This window comes from Urocampus carinirostris, chromosome 16 (genome assembly GCF_059441175.1).
Source record: "Urocampus carinirostris isolate Australia breed hairy pipefish chromosome 16, RoL_Ucar_1.0, whole genome shotgun sequence".
In the NCBI taxonomy this organism is placed as follows: domain Eukaryota; kingdom Metazoa; phylum Chordata; class Actinopteri; order Syngnathiformes; family Syngnathidae; genus Urocampus; species Urocampus carinirostris.
In genome coordinates, this window is record NC_142364.1 from 2004459 (window position 1) to 2019512 (window position 15054).

The 15054-nt window shown below is 43.4% G+C and overlaps 1 protein-coding gene across 1 annotated transcript in view; it reads left to right on the top strand.

Annotated features, from left to right (window-relative positions):
* Positions 1-305: 305 nt before the first annotated feature.
* LOC148349967 (metalloprotease TIKI1-like) overlaps positions 306-15054 on the top strand; it is a 49409-nt gene continuing 34660 nt past the window's right edge. The window contains exons 1-4 of the mRNA XM_088319649.1: positions 306-1922; positions 2007-2153; positions 9025-9166; positions 9813-10373. Coding sequence (XP_088175775.1) covers positions 9056-9166; positions 9813-10373 — 672 coding nt within the window. The 5' untranslated portion in view covers positions 306-1922; positions 2007-2153; positions 9025-9055. The remainder of the gene's footprint in view (positions 1923-2006; positions 2154-9024; positions 9167-9812; positions 10374-15054) is intronic.

Consider the following 15054-nt stretch of genomic DNA (forward strand, 5'->3'; position numbering starts at 1 on the left):
CACACCAAAAAACACAGCGACGAAAAGCCTTTTTCATGCTCGTTTTGCGCTCAAAATTTCCGCTGTAAAGAAAGCTTAAATTGCCACGAGGCAACCCACACTGGCGAGAAGCCCTTTTCCTGCTCATTTTGCCCTCTAAAATTCGCCTGGAAGAAAGTCTTAATAAGACACGAGAGAAGCCACACTGGCGAGAAGCCGTTTGCCTGCTCAGCTTGCGGTCTAAGGTTCTCAAGTCCAGCCAGAACTCTGGATCACGCGTGTGTTGGGCAAAATAGCATCGGTCAGTCCGCTTGATATCGTTTTCTTACTTATTAAAGAAACCTACCAGCTAATTTGCTGATTTGATTACTTTTGATGTCATTATTATGTCTCATCTGTATGTGTGCGCTTCTATGCTTTTTTTTGTTTTTGTGAGAACTTGACTCTTGTCACATGCAAACTTACTTGGAGATCACTAACTGACCAAAAGTATACGACTGTAACAAATACCAACTATTTACAAATTTCAACACATTTGTACTTGACTGATTCAACAAAACTATTAAGGAAATTGGGGGGCTTTTACCCTCCGAGTAAGAAAGCAATTTAGAGAGCAACTGACGAGCTGCTCGTTAGCATCGGGTCACCGTGTCTTCAGCAAGGTCTCGTTAATGTAACTGTTTCCCTACGCGTTGTAGCTCCAGGTCATTTTTCCACGGGTAACGGATCGGTGAGATACAGGCTCGGCAGGGGTGGTTTAAGACAGTTGTCAGTCTAACCGTAGCTGTAGACCGGATATGCAGCCTCGCCATTGCTTTCTCTGGTGACGATCCACAGAACACCCGCCGGTAATCGGCTTTTCTTTTCGCTTTTCTGACTTTTCTCCGAGTCCGGTTCAGTCGACTCATTTCTTTTCAATGTAACGAGCTGCTAAAGCTGCTAGCTGTCGCGTTTGTTTCGATGGCCGGCCGTGTGGCGTATACAGCAGCCTAACGCAGTCGTGCGCTCACCGCTCGCAAACTTTGCCTTGCCTTTATTGGCTAGTGACTCGTTTACGGCCATAGCGACGCCTGATATCGGGAAGCTTAGCGGGGTTAGGGCCTGGTTTGTACTCTGATGGTAGACCCCTAGGAAATACCAGGTGCTGTATATTGCTCATTTGGCGCACGCTCTGCTGCAACAGCAAGGACTCTTGTGTTTTATTCTGCCTATTTATCTTTTATTTATTACGTTCTCTTTTTTTGTAATGTTCTCTTTTAAAGGGTTACTGCCATTCTAAGACATATATGTGAGAAAATAGTACAATTTTTGCATCGTCCATTTATATGCCATTGTCCTACTCTAATTATTTTCCAAACTAATACATTATGAAGACGGTCCGTTTCATCTTTGACTTCCGGAGCTGTGACGTCACTTGAGGAACACCGGCACCCGAGCAGGCCACTCGGCATATTGGTTTACGTGTCGATTCGTCAAAAAGGTTCTGAGTGTTTTAAGCGATATTTTGCCAGTTCCGGTCGGGACACGGCGGGCTAGCCGACTGCCAGAAAGGGCTAACTGGGACTGTTTGGTGGAAAAAAGAGAGGCCGGGCTACCAAAAACGAGTAGCGAGCGGCCAGGATAACCGGTAGCCGACGACAAAAAACGATGACGTCAACAAACGCCGACCCAGCCGGGGGAAAAAAACATTGGGCACAGCGGGCTAGCCGGCTGCTAAGGAAGGTGACCTGGACCAAACAAAACTGGAAGTCTTCGGCAGCTCGGATGCTAACGGAAAGCTATCCGAACAGTATTTTATTCCTTGCAAGACATGCGGTGAAAAACACGAAAGGAAAAGTCACCGTCACCTACTTCCAACGGAGGCGGAGGTAAAACAATTTACAGCACGCAGCTTTTGATGATCAAAGCACGCAACTCTGTCAATGGTCTCCCCCAGCGACACGGTAAGCAAATTTCCAATCACTCTGAGCTGAAATGAGCGCTATGCATTCTCTGACTACAATGGGCTCCTTTTTTTTTTTCAATAGGCTCCGCCATTGTTTCGGTTGCTGTCGTCCTCTGGTGACGTCACAACTCTAAGGGATACGAGTTCAAACTGTCTACTTTGAGGATGAGGTGAATTTCTCGAAATCCGCGGCGCCTGGAATATTTCACATCATTTCTACGTGATTGTGGTGAGGATTACTTCAAGTTTTTAAGCCTAATTGAAAAAAGTAAATGGTTGTAATCCCGGACGCCGTCGGGGAGCTATCTGGACAATATTAATTGCAAGAGATGGATGGAAAAGTCACAATCGCGTACCTCAAATAGGGCGAAGGGGTTGATCCCGGAGTGCCATGCCTCATCTTTTTCCCTCCGTTTTTATCAATGACTATAGAGACAATCATAATTGCGGATGCACGTGTTAGTATTTGTTGAGATGAGCATTTTCAAGATGTATTTGAAATCTGAATGTGTTTGAATGAACCCTCATGGTGTACACTCTCTTTCCCTCTAATCAAAACAACATGACTTTGAATGTACATTTCATTGTCTTGCATCCCAGCGCCATGGTCACAGAATCATATTATCACCAGCTGTCTAAATAAAAGGTCGTGTAGAAAGAAACTGCAAATACGGCGCTTTAACCATATTTAGAAAGCGAGAAAATCCAACAACTCATTTAATATGTCCGTTAAATTTTAGGCAGTGTATTTTTGAAACGTAAGCGTGCGTTCGCGACGTGACCTGGAATTGGCGTCTTTTGCGGCTCTTTTGAGAGAAGCGGCTTTTTCGGCTCAGCTCGCTAAAAAAAAACCACTCCTCGGGCTCGCCGACTGCTCTTCAGATTGTTGCTTTAATCCACGTTATGTCAATTATCATTTCATATTATGCGTGAAATGGGTTGAAAAGGGAGGGCGGGCAAAAAGGGATGAAATTGGAAAGTTGGGGGGGAAAGGGATAAAAAGAACACGGAAGTAAAAAAGCTTAAAAATTGATTAAAGCCAAAAAAAAGAAAAGTAAAATAGGAAAAGGAAAGAATAAAAAAGGACCACTTTTTGGGGGGTTCTTTCTGTCAGTATATTACCAAAAAGAATGTAACATCATGCGCAAAATGAATTGATAACAATCTATTGTTCGACTAAATTCTAGTAGCATTGATTTGTTTTCACTCTACACGAATAAAATTGAAACCATTTTGCACTTTGAGTAACCCAAAATATCAGAAAAAAATTACAGAAATGTAAGTAATCGATGGATTCCAAGAATGAAATACACTCATGAAAGAACCTACCGTAAATTCCGGACTATAGAGCGCACCTGATTATAAGCCGCACCCACCACATTTTGAGAGGATAACCGCTTTTGTACCTACACAAGCCGCACCTGCATATAAGCCACATGCGCCCACATTCAAACATGTAACACAATCACGAAATTAACTCAAACCCGACTTTGAGTCCCGCAATTCTAATTGAATGGGGGTTTTTGGGGTTTTTAAGGGTTATTGTTCTATCTTCATTATTCATTATCCATTATCCGTTACCGGTCAGTTCATAATACGCTACAAAGCCTAGGAGCCGGGACACTTACTCTCAGCCAAAAGGCCAAGCTAAGGTCCTAGCCCTAAGTACACAGTCCAAAAACAACAGCCGGCAAATTGAACGTAAAATGATACCGGTAGTTAAAATATGACGCAGACCTGCAGAGTCCGGGTCCCGTTGAAAATAATCCAAATGAAAAAAAGGTATTTCCAAAGGTAAGGGTGGGAAAAATATATATCCACTATCGTCCGCTGCATCCACAAACACATCTCACCTTTACTCCACTTCCCATCAGCCCCCTGTTGTATTCGCCCCTTCTTTTTGATTCGCCCGTGGAAAACATATCAGAATAAGTCTCTAAAATAAATACTTTACAAAAATATACAGTTGCAAATACATTTTATCCATCGTTACACATATTTACAAAGAAAGACGGTACACTGAGAGTTTTCAAAGCTTTAATAATAATATTATAACTTTCATCCCAAACCGTGTCTGTGAAGAGTAGCAAAAGGCTACTAGGAACACGCTCGCAACACAAGGAAACGGGTCTGTTAAAAAAAAATACGGTATTTGTAAAAATCACCGTAAACTGTGCTCATCTTCCTCCTTATAAGCAACGTTATTAAAGTCGTCTTCCCCAGTATGGGAAAGAGACTTTGCCATATCGATGTCGGCCTACGCTCCTTTATTCAAAAACACGCTAGCAGCACACTCGCATATATTCCATCGGTCTAAATCTTACCTTTTGTACTCGAGCGCCGCTGGCGGCTGTTAGAAGAAAAATACATCAATTGGCCGCATCGCTGAATAAGCCGCAGGGTTGAACATTTGGGAAAAAAGTAGCGGCTTATAGTCCGGAATTTACGGTACATTTCAAATGTTCACAGTTGTCAAAAATTGCTGTAATACAAAACGATATCTAGATCAATCTAGTCTAGACGTATTGATCAAACCTGATGTGTGTGTTTTTGTCAGGCCAACCGCAGTGCAGGTGGTGGGGCAATGACTTTTTCACATAGGGCCAGATCGGTTTTTGTTTTTTTTGTGCCTTAATAAATGGAATCGGTTGTTTATTCTCTGCGTGATATCCGAATTCTTCTGACGATCTGAAACTTGTGCGAGTGATAAATAGGCAAAAACATCAAGTTTGCTGACGACACCGCTCACATAATAAAGTTCACGTGTTTTTACATCTACAACTTTTTTTTTTCTGGGGCAGGGGCGGGGGGCTTGTTTTTCTATATTCTCATCTTTTTTTTTTTTCAAACTTGAGTTTTCCAGTATGTGTTCAATCAATCTTCCTGGCTAAAAAAAAAACAGGTCTTGACACTTTAGACAGAACTAAAGAACACAAACAAGGCGCGAAAATGCAAGTGGCAGTTGGTATCGGTGCCAGATGTTCACTCTTTGTTATTTCAACACTCCTCTTTCTAATTATCAAAGTCGCAACCGGGCGGAGAAAAACGGAGCCGGCGAGAATTTGCTTTCTTTTCTGTCTTCTAAGCGCTCAATCCAGACACTCCCAGAAATGTCTTCTCAGTGTTTTGTTCCTTTCCAGAAAAAGAATCCCTTTTTGAGTTTTCCTTACGCTCCTCCAGCTGAGGTGTTGAAAGTATATGACACGGAGCGGTGACATGGTTTCCCTCAATTTTGGCGCAGCTGTAGTCAAAGTCAACTTTGTCTTCAATGTACTTGACATACAAGTAACCAAAATTGGGTTTCTCACCAACAGCGGCAAAGTGAACGCGTTTCTTTAAACGAAAGAAAACTAGGAGGCTGTTTGTAGATATAGTTGCAGGAAGAGTCAAAATATGTGTAGCTCACTCTGTTGCCCGGGTGGCTCCCGAGAGACCGATAGAAGGTCACGTGGGTGCGCTTCATTATGGCTTCTTCTAGATTGGCTCCAAGAATAGAAACAAAATTTTGATTCCCTTTCGCATGTCATCTGTATAGAAAAACCGAGCTCAAATAAAGTAGAAAATCCAATCAGAGGTCATTCTTTTCACAAAAACAAATGTTACAATATTTGAGTTGAGTCTTTGATCAATCGTAAGCAGAAGTTTTCCTTTTCCTATTTTGCATCCTATCGCACTGTTTTGTCTTCAATTGTCCGAGGGAGGAAAAAGTCATTGGAATGAAGATATAAGAATAACAAACTCCTTTCTTAATGATCGGCTCTTTATAACAAAATTCAATCAACTGAATTCTTATTGTTATAGAAATAAAGGTGAACAGGGAGAACTGTACAACACATATCGAGAGATGATGGAAGTTTGATCTTCGGGCGATATGGAATTCGATGTTTAAAACGTAACTGATCTTCTTCTATTAGGGCTTTGGTGACGGCGGGTCATTTTCACCCGGAGGACTCGGACTGTATCCAGAAAATGAGCAACGGGATGTTTCATATGCAACATACATCTTCGCTGAAAAGGGAGTTTTTTGTTTGAACCCACTGATGTGTTATCCATTGTTTCAAATAAATGAAAGCTAGCAGAAACACTCACTCTCTCTGTCACTAATTCTTTCATTTTCCAAAACGAGAGGCGACTTCCATGTCGTCCCGCGCGCGGGAGTGTCCGCCGACGTACGCAATCGGATATGAACGGGAGAGCGCGCGCCCTCATATGCCTCGATGTCCTTTTCTCTGGGTGGGCTGGGCGTGTCCGTCTGCCCACCCCAGAACCCCTGTGGTAACGCCCCTGCGTTGCCGGCTTTCAACCCATTTTGCGGTAAGACGAACAGTCTTTGACTGGAAACGCTCAGTCGTTCACTTCCGCTCTATATGGATTCATGGGGGGCGGATTGTTGTTATGTAATCTATAGCTCGGTCGATATTGAGTCGAAACAATAATCCCCTTGATTGGAAGGAGAAGATTTTGGAGGCCCGCACTTTGAAAGTGGTCCGGGCTAAATTGGAGCTGGCGGAGCTGGACGCGGGGGCCACCGATCATTTTCCGGACGGGCCCAATTGGATCGGGACGATATTAGCTCTAATTGGCTCCAGGTTTTTGCCAGGGACCCTGAAAACAAAATCCCTCCCGTTTCTGCCCAATTCAGACATTTCAAGGCAGTCAAAATAACGGCCTGCGGAGCAAGAATATTCAAAAAAGAAAAGGAAAAAATCAAACTGCTACGATATTTTGCAGTATAGAGCTGCCATTGTTGAAGAAAAGAAATGTATATAGATTTATTTAAGATGGGGAAAAATAGAAACTATTAGCAATGGCACATAATAATAATAATAATAATGAAAATAAGACGGAGTGAAAACAATAAACTCAATTTTTACAGTCTACACCCGCAAGCTTTTATGTCAAATCTTGCGAAATAATAATTTTTTGGGGGAAAAAATATACGTGTAAGTATGTAATGTATATAGTATGTATTTATGCCTTTTTTTCTAGTATATATTTGTTAATATCTACTATCAGTATTAAAAAAGGACTATTTTTATCTTTAACGCGGTTTTTTTTAGTTTAATGTCTGTGTTTATATTTTTCACTATTTTGGATTTCTTATTGGTTCCCATTTAACTCGCAATTTTTTTTCACTACAGAAGGATTACAGTAGAATAAACGATCTATTTTCCTACGTGAAACGTGCAAAAGGATCTTTCAATTAGAAAATATAGGAATTACGAGCTATATTTGTTTATTTTATGTATGCATTGACTTGTTTTTCTCAAATTCCGATGGCTTTACTATATTGACTGCAACGGAATAAGTGGCCGCATGAGGGCGTTCTAAGCAAATGGTCCTGGTTACCCGGTCCTATCATTTTCGAAGACCTTTTTAGTTCTCAAAAGCGATTTAAAAATGCTTGAATTCCTCGCTACGATAGTGCATGTTTGTGTTTCAATGTTGGAAGCCTTTCCCTTCAAATAGGAAACCTTGAATTCGACCATTTCGAATGGCGTGTCCGCCTCCCTTCGCTATTTAACATGTTAATGGCGCTCTCACGCTTTGGGAAATGGAGGCTGCTTGTAGTTTTTCTCACTTTTCTTTGAAAAGGGGAAGTCTGCACTTTTCCTTAAGTCAGCTTCAAGTAGGGTGAAAAAATGGAGGGAAAGAAATAGACAGAGGTGGGTAGAATGAAACTGGAAGATAGAAAGTAAGGGAAAGGAGAGAGGGGTGATGGTACAAATAGAAGGGAAAAGACTGAGAATGTAAGATGGATAAGGAGAAAGAGGGATATATATACACAGAGAGAGAGAGGTCGTACAATAGAGAAAGAGCTAGATGAACAGGGAGAAAGTAAGAACGAAATAGAGGAAGGGAGAAAGATGGATGGATAGAAAGAAAGAAATTTAAACAGATTGGGATAAAGAAATTGAGAGAATTAGAAACAAAGATTAGGAGAAAGACAAAGAAATAAAGAACAAGATAAATAAGTAGAGAGAGAGGAAGATAGAAAGAAAGAAAAAGCGAAACAAATGGAGAGGTAAGATAAAAAAGTGAGAAGGCAAGAAGTAAAAATGTAGAGCAAAAGAGAGGGAGGATGGCGGTAAAATGGGGAGGGAGAGGTGAAGAAATCAAAATCGAGGGACTGTGAGAAAGTAGAAAACAATTGGAGAGAAAGATGGACAAATACAGAGAAAAAGAAATGGAGTAGGATTAAAAAGGGAGTGAGGAAGGTAGTAAAATAAAGAGAGTGAGATAAACTGATGGGAGAAAGTAAGAAATAGAGAAGGGGAGAAAGATGGATGGATAGAAAGAAAGAAATTTAAAAAGATTTTTAGGAAAAGAATAAGAAAAAAATGGAGAGAAATAGAATTAATGATTAGGAGAAAGACAAAGAAAAAAAGAACAAGATAAATAAGGAGATAGGAAGATGGAAAGAAAGAAAAATAGAGAAACGAATGGAGGGAGTGAGATTAAAAAACTGAGAGAAAAAGTGAGAAGGCAAGAAGTAAAGAAATGTAGAGCAAAAGAGAGAGAGAGAGATGAAGGAATCAAAATAGAGAAAGAGACTGGGAGAAAGTAGAAAAGAATTAAAGAGAAAGATGGATAAATGGAGAGAAAAAGAAATAGAGAAAGATTAAAAAGAGCGAGAGAGCCGATTTCGAGCTTCGAAGACTCCGCTGCCCGTGAAGCTGTTTCGTTCCCGAACGACTCTTCGCGGGCGGCAGGGGGTCGATGGCGCCGAGGTGCGCATGCGCGCGTCCGCCGATCCAAAAACCACTCGAAGTGCGAATCGTCCGACTTTTTTTTTTAGTCCCTGGTGTTCTCTCGCCCGGCTGCTGCGTGGGGGCCACGCGCGGAAACAGACCACGATGTGACGTGCGTGACGTGACCAAAGAGAGGAGGGGGGGGAAAGAAATCCAGAACAAGTGAAGACGGACTGAGCAGCGCCGCGGTCGAGCATGCACGCTCGGAGCCGCGGACGCCTGTCCCACTCGGAGTAGTTCGGGACACTTCTTTTTTTTTTTCTTTCTTGGCTTGGGAAGAACTTTTTTTTCTCTTTCATTTGAATTTGACTTCTGACTTCGAGTTTTTTTGGGGTTGGGGGGTATCAGGTTCGGAGGGGCAGGGAGGGGGTCCGCGAAGATGCGCAGCGGACTCCCGAGAGCGCTGATCCTCCCGTTCTTGGTTCTGCTGGTCCGGGCAGACCCCTGGAGGATCCCGACCGACTCCGGCGACTGTCGACTCAACAAGAAAGTAAGTGCAAACGTCAAACTTGAAAGAGAGAGAATGGAAATGAAACAGATATGCAGAAAAGAAGTGATAAAGAGGGAAGGAGGGAATATAGAAAGATGAATAGAACTATAGAGAGAAGAATACAGAGGAAGAGGAGTGAAAAGGGGGGATTAGGGCGCGAGGGGTTTAGGGTTAAATGGAATGCAGAGAAGGAAAAAGGGGTTGGGGGTTAGAGAAAGGGGAGATAGGTAGGGAAAGAAAATGGGATAGAAAACACGAGTTAAAGAAAAAGGGACAGCAGTGGAGGTATTGAGAAGGAAAATGAGGGGGAGAAAATGGAAAGTCAGAGAAGTTGAGGGGGAGATGGATAAAGAAAAGGAGAAGAAAGTTTGAGATAGATGGATAGAGAAAAGGAGAGGGAGTGAGACCTCATCGGGAGAAAAGGGGCATAGATAAAGATGGGGACAGAGTTAGGGATCTAGAGAAAATGAGGGGAGAATAGAAAAGAGACCGATAGATAGGGACAAAGAGGGAGAAAATGAGAGAGGTACATAGAAAGGAACGAGAGACGGTAAAGGGAAGAAAAAAAAGCGATAGATGAAGAGACTGGTAGAGAACATGACACAGTGTCCCTTGAAATAAAGCCGGACTCCCCCCCCCCCCGCAGCAAAGCGACCTGAACTCCTTCTTGTGGACCATCCGCGGAGAGCCTCCCTCCTACTTGTACGGCACCATCCACGTTCCCTACACCCGGGTTTGGGACTTCATCCCCGAGAACTCCAAGCAGGCCTTCCAGGACAGCAACGTGGTCTACTTCGAACTGGACCTGACCGACCCCTACACCGTCTCGGCCCTGGCCAGCTGCCAGTTGCTGCCGAGGGGCCAAAACCTGCAGGACCTCCTCCCGAGGGACATCTACCGGCGCCTCAAGCGCCACCTGGACTACGTCAAGCTGATGATGCCGTCCTGGATGACCCCGGACCAGAGAGGGAAGGGGCTCTACGCCGACTACCTCTTCAACGCCATCGCCGGGAACTGGGAACGCAAGAGGCCCGTTTGGGTCATGCTGATGGTCAACTCGCTGACCGAGGCCGATATCAAGACCCGGGGGGTCCCGGTCCTGGACCTCTACCTGGCCCAGGAGGCCGACAGGATGAGGAAGAGGACGGGGGCGGTGGAGAAGGTGGAGGAGCAGTGCCATCCCCTCAACGGACTCAATTTCTCCCAGGTGAGCGGGGGCGAAGGTCGGGCTGACCGGGGTGGGGGGGGGGGGGTCGGCAACTATTTGGCGCTCCCTCAGATATGTTTGATTGTGGAAAATGACATGGTTTCTGTAGGAGGACAAACGTGGGGAGCGTCGTCCCTCAAACGTTCTCTATTAGTTATGTGTCAACAATGCCAAACACGGTTCAAAGAGCCTCTATTATCTGCTTTTATATTACTTTTCCGTCGGGCGCATTATGCTTGAGGCAAGGAAGTGGGGGTGATGAAGGGGAGGAGAGTGATTTTACGTGCGTGCTTGCGGTTTTCTTTTATTCTAGGATGAAAACGGTGAAAGTAAGAAAATGACTGTTTCAAACACAGTCCAAATGGCAACCCAAACCTCCCAAAAGATGAAAAAGGAAGGGTTTAATCATTTCACGTACTCGCACAGGCAACATATGGAGATTGATAGGGGCTGCAATGATGATGTTGTTGGTATGGTAGGTTTGATGAGGTTGGTTTTGGTTTTGGTGGGTTTGGGTTCATACGGTAGGTTTGCTTTGGTTTTGGTAGGGTAGGTTTGGTATGGTCTTGTTTTATTTCTTTTTTTCATTTGTTTTTGGCATGTTTGGTCCCTGTAGGTTCTTGTTGGTTTGGTATGGCATATTTAGTAGGTCTGTTCGACGCAGTGGGAATCGAACCCGAATCAAAGCAGTGACTGCACAGAAATCCCAACCGCTAGACCGCTTGTGATGTTGATGAAATCGGAAAACGCAATCAATTTGATCTCTTCACTATTTTAGTCATATGGTGGCAAACTAACGATAGACTAGGCAAAAGATCAGCCCTAAGAAAAAACAGCCCGACTCGACTTGCGGGCATTAAGGCCCGAGTCTGACACATTAACTTGATTTAAGGGACTAAGCCCGGACCAATCCTAAATATTCACATTTTTGTCCTGGCCCAAACCCAAAGTAATGATTGACTTTTTAGCCTCAGACTTGAGATCTTACCTCTACTATAGATATTTTGACAAAGGATCTGGCAAACAGGACGGGGCTATTTGCTTAAACAAAATGGCTGGGGTTGATGCTACCAGAGAAAGGAAACCATCCACTATACTCCAACTCCGGAAGCATCAGTCTCATCAGCCGTCGAGTCATGCTAAAGGTCCGACTCAACAGACTGAAACCAGGAGCTGAAAACATCCTAACCCAAGAACAGGCGGAATTCAGGGACAGAAGAAGCACCACAGGATACGGTTCTCATCCGAGCAAGTTTCAACAACCTCTGTCACGTCTTTGTGGATTTCAAAAAGGTGTTCGGCGGAGAAGAACAGGGATTTAGAAATCTGGTCGTACAAAGCGTCAAGCCAGTTCATGATGGAAATGAATGACCAATAACCCCCAAGGTACCTCCACAAACATCACCATCAACCACAGAGAGCTAGAACCTGTCACCAAATTGAAATATCTCGGAGCTGTCCTATCAGAAGAAGAGTCAGAACCAGAAATCATGGCCAGGGTAGCTCAAACCCATCTGGAGGGACAAGAACATCGAAGCGAAAGCAAAGATCAAGCGCTGGTTACTTCCATCTTTCTCTACGCTTGAGACTGAAAAGGAAAATCCAGGCCATGGAGAAGCCATGCTACAGGAAAACTCTAGGCATTAGCTACTTAGCTCAAGAACTGTTGAGGAAAACTTGAGTGGTAGGGTCACGTCAGGACTGACCAAGATCATTCTCCAGGGCACAGTCCAGGGGGTCAGACAAAGAACTAGGTTGGCAACATCAAGAAATGGATTGGCGCCAAGTATAGGCACCGTCAACAGCGGAGAAGGCTGTCCATAAAAACGCTTCCCGAGCGGTTGGAGGGATCCGCGGACCCCGATACGGAATGGTTTATTTCTTTTCCGAGCCAAAGGATCGGCACCTTCTCTCTCCCTGAAATTTGAAGCAGGTCACATGCTAATGGGGACGGGCGATTAGCCTTAGCGTTGTCGTAACAATGGTCCCCGGGGTCTCGGTCCCAATTGGCTTGTAAAAACCTCAAGACGCGCCACAAAAGAGGAGCGAGCGGCAACAATCGCATTGAAATGAGCATGCTAATGACGCTAATGAGCGTTTTATGCACACAAACATTTGCTTCTCCTTTTCACCGGGAGACCATTTTTGTGGAAACGGTCGCGACTTCCATTTTAGATTTCAATACTCGCAGAAGCGAAGGTTTTTTCTTTTTTTCTTCCCGGCTGGCTTTGGACGCAAACAGACATTTCTTTGCACAGCGTGCCGTAGAAACTGGACGCGTGTCTGGAGTTTGCTTAGCGGGGCACCGAGAAATACCCTGCCAAAAGTCAGGGAGGTGAGCTCGTTTACGCCTGAAAAAAAAAAATATATATATATATATACGTCATCAAATTCGAGTGAAAGTACATCCGTCGTCTGCAAAAAAAGGGAATACTGTCAATATACTGTATGTACGTATATATTTGGCGACTATTATTCTATAAATACAGTATAATGTCCTGCAAGAATATGGTAAATGGGAATTGTTCTGCATATCTATAGGGCTTTTCAAGTCAATGAAGAGCTTTACAATGTGCTTCACACTTACCCATTCACACACACACTCACACACCGATAGGGAGTCAGCCATGCAAAGCGCCTACTTGCTGTCAGGGGCATTAGGGATTTAGTGTCTTGCCCAAGGACACTTCCACATATAACACGGAGGAGCCGGGAATCGGACCTGCGATCTCTTGATCCCAAGACGAGCGCTCCATTTTTACCTCCCGAGCTAATGCCGTCCCACTGTTGCATCCACTTGAGTAAGTTCTGGGACATTTTGTACTTCTAAATCACTCTACTTTCTACTTTCTTGAGTAGATTTGTGAGGAAGAAAGGTGTACTCTTATTCCGCTACATTGAAGCCGTTACTTAAATGGTAAATTGTCTGCATTTCTATTGCGTGTCAATGAAGAAAGCGCTTTACAATGTGCTTTACAATGTGCTTCACACTTACCCATTCACACACACACTCACACACTAATAGGGAGTCAGCCATGCAAGGCGCCCACCTGCTTATTAGGGATTCAGTGTCTTGCCCAAGGACACTTCGACATATAACACAGAGGAGCCGGGAATCGAACTTGCGACTTCTATCGTTCACATATAGAAATAAATGACTCATCAAGAATGGTCATACATATATTTTCAAACGATAACAATTTAAATGAAATATATGAAGTCTGCAGAAAGCTATCATCAAAGTATGAAATTATAAAAAACGTGTATAGATATTTCACGCAACAAAATTATAATCAAAATATTGAAAAAATATAATATTATATTCAAAGTATATAAAAAATTGAAAATAGAAAAAAAGTATATTTATATATACATTTAAAAAAATCATATATATATAATCAAATTATGATCATATCTAAATCTCATCTCATCTCATTAGCTGCACCGCTTCATATCTAAATATATTATTATTATAATCACAATATTGTAAAATGATAGTATAATTATAATCAAATATATAAATGCAGGGCAGCACGGCGGCACAGCGGTTCCGAGGTCATGAAATCGAACATTCCTGTGTGGAGTTTGCATGTTCTCCCCGTGCTTGCCTGGGTTTCCTCCGGGCACTCCGGTTTCCTCCCACATTCCAAAAACATGCATGTCATGATGATTGGCCTAACCGAAATCTCCCTAGGTGTGAATGAATTAATTGGCTGGCAACTGGTTCAGGGTGTCCCCTGCCTCCTGGCTGGGGTTGGCTCCAGCAACCCCCTCGACCCTACTGAGGACAAGCGGTCCAGATAATGGATGGATGGATATCTAAATGCATTCATCTGCCAAAAAAAGTTCTACTAAAAATATGATACAATGAAAGAAAAATGTTGTTATTTACAATTGTTTCATGATCTTATCTTTTGAGTGTGTTTCGTTCCTCCTTTTTAAAAGGACTGACGATTTCAAAATGGAGTCAATTCAAAAATTCAATATTATAAATATGTCAGGACCAGAACAGAAACAGGACCCATTTGCGTAACGTTACTTACAGTTTTATTGGGAAGAAGGGAATGGATTGCACACACGATCCAAACATCGCTGGTCGCGGGGAGTAGTTTGCTCAGACGCGGAAGTGGTATTCCCGTGGCAAGCGATGGCGGTTTCGAGAGCAGAAAATAACAGGTTAGTAAGCTGGGACAAGAGAGCGAAAAAACGTAGTCGAGATCAGAAAATGGGTCGAAGCCGGGAAATGAGAGTTGACGTGGTCAATATCAAAAACGGATCGTTATTCGGGACGGGAGAACAGTCGTGGTGGAGAGCAAAACAGGTCGTAGCGGGAGACAAGCAGGAGCAAAAAAACGAGACAGGCGAAAAAGGGCTTGCCGTGTAAAAACGGAGATTCGTAGACGGACCGACAAAAGGGGACTGACGGGAGAGAGTTTCAATACTGACAGGGAGACAATCTGTCAACAAGCTGCAGCTGAAGCCACACGGGCGGGGCCTATTGGGTGCCATGGCAACCGAGACAAAAAAAACAAAACTATCTTCCGATCCATTCGGTATTTCGGTGATTATTTGATTCGCTGCCGTTTCTTTTTCACTTGATTTTTTTTACACTCGGCCGAATTTAGAAAACGACATCAACAAGGATATCAAAACGAAGTCAAATCGGGGTTGACTGATCGCT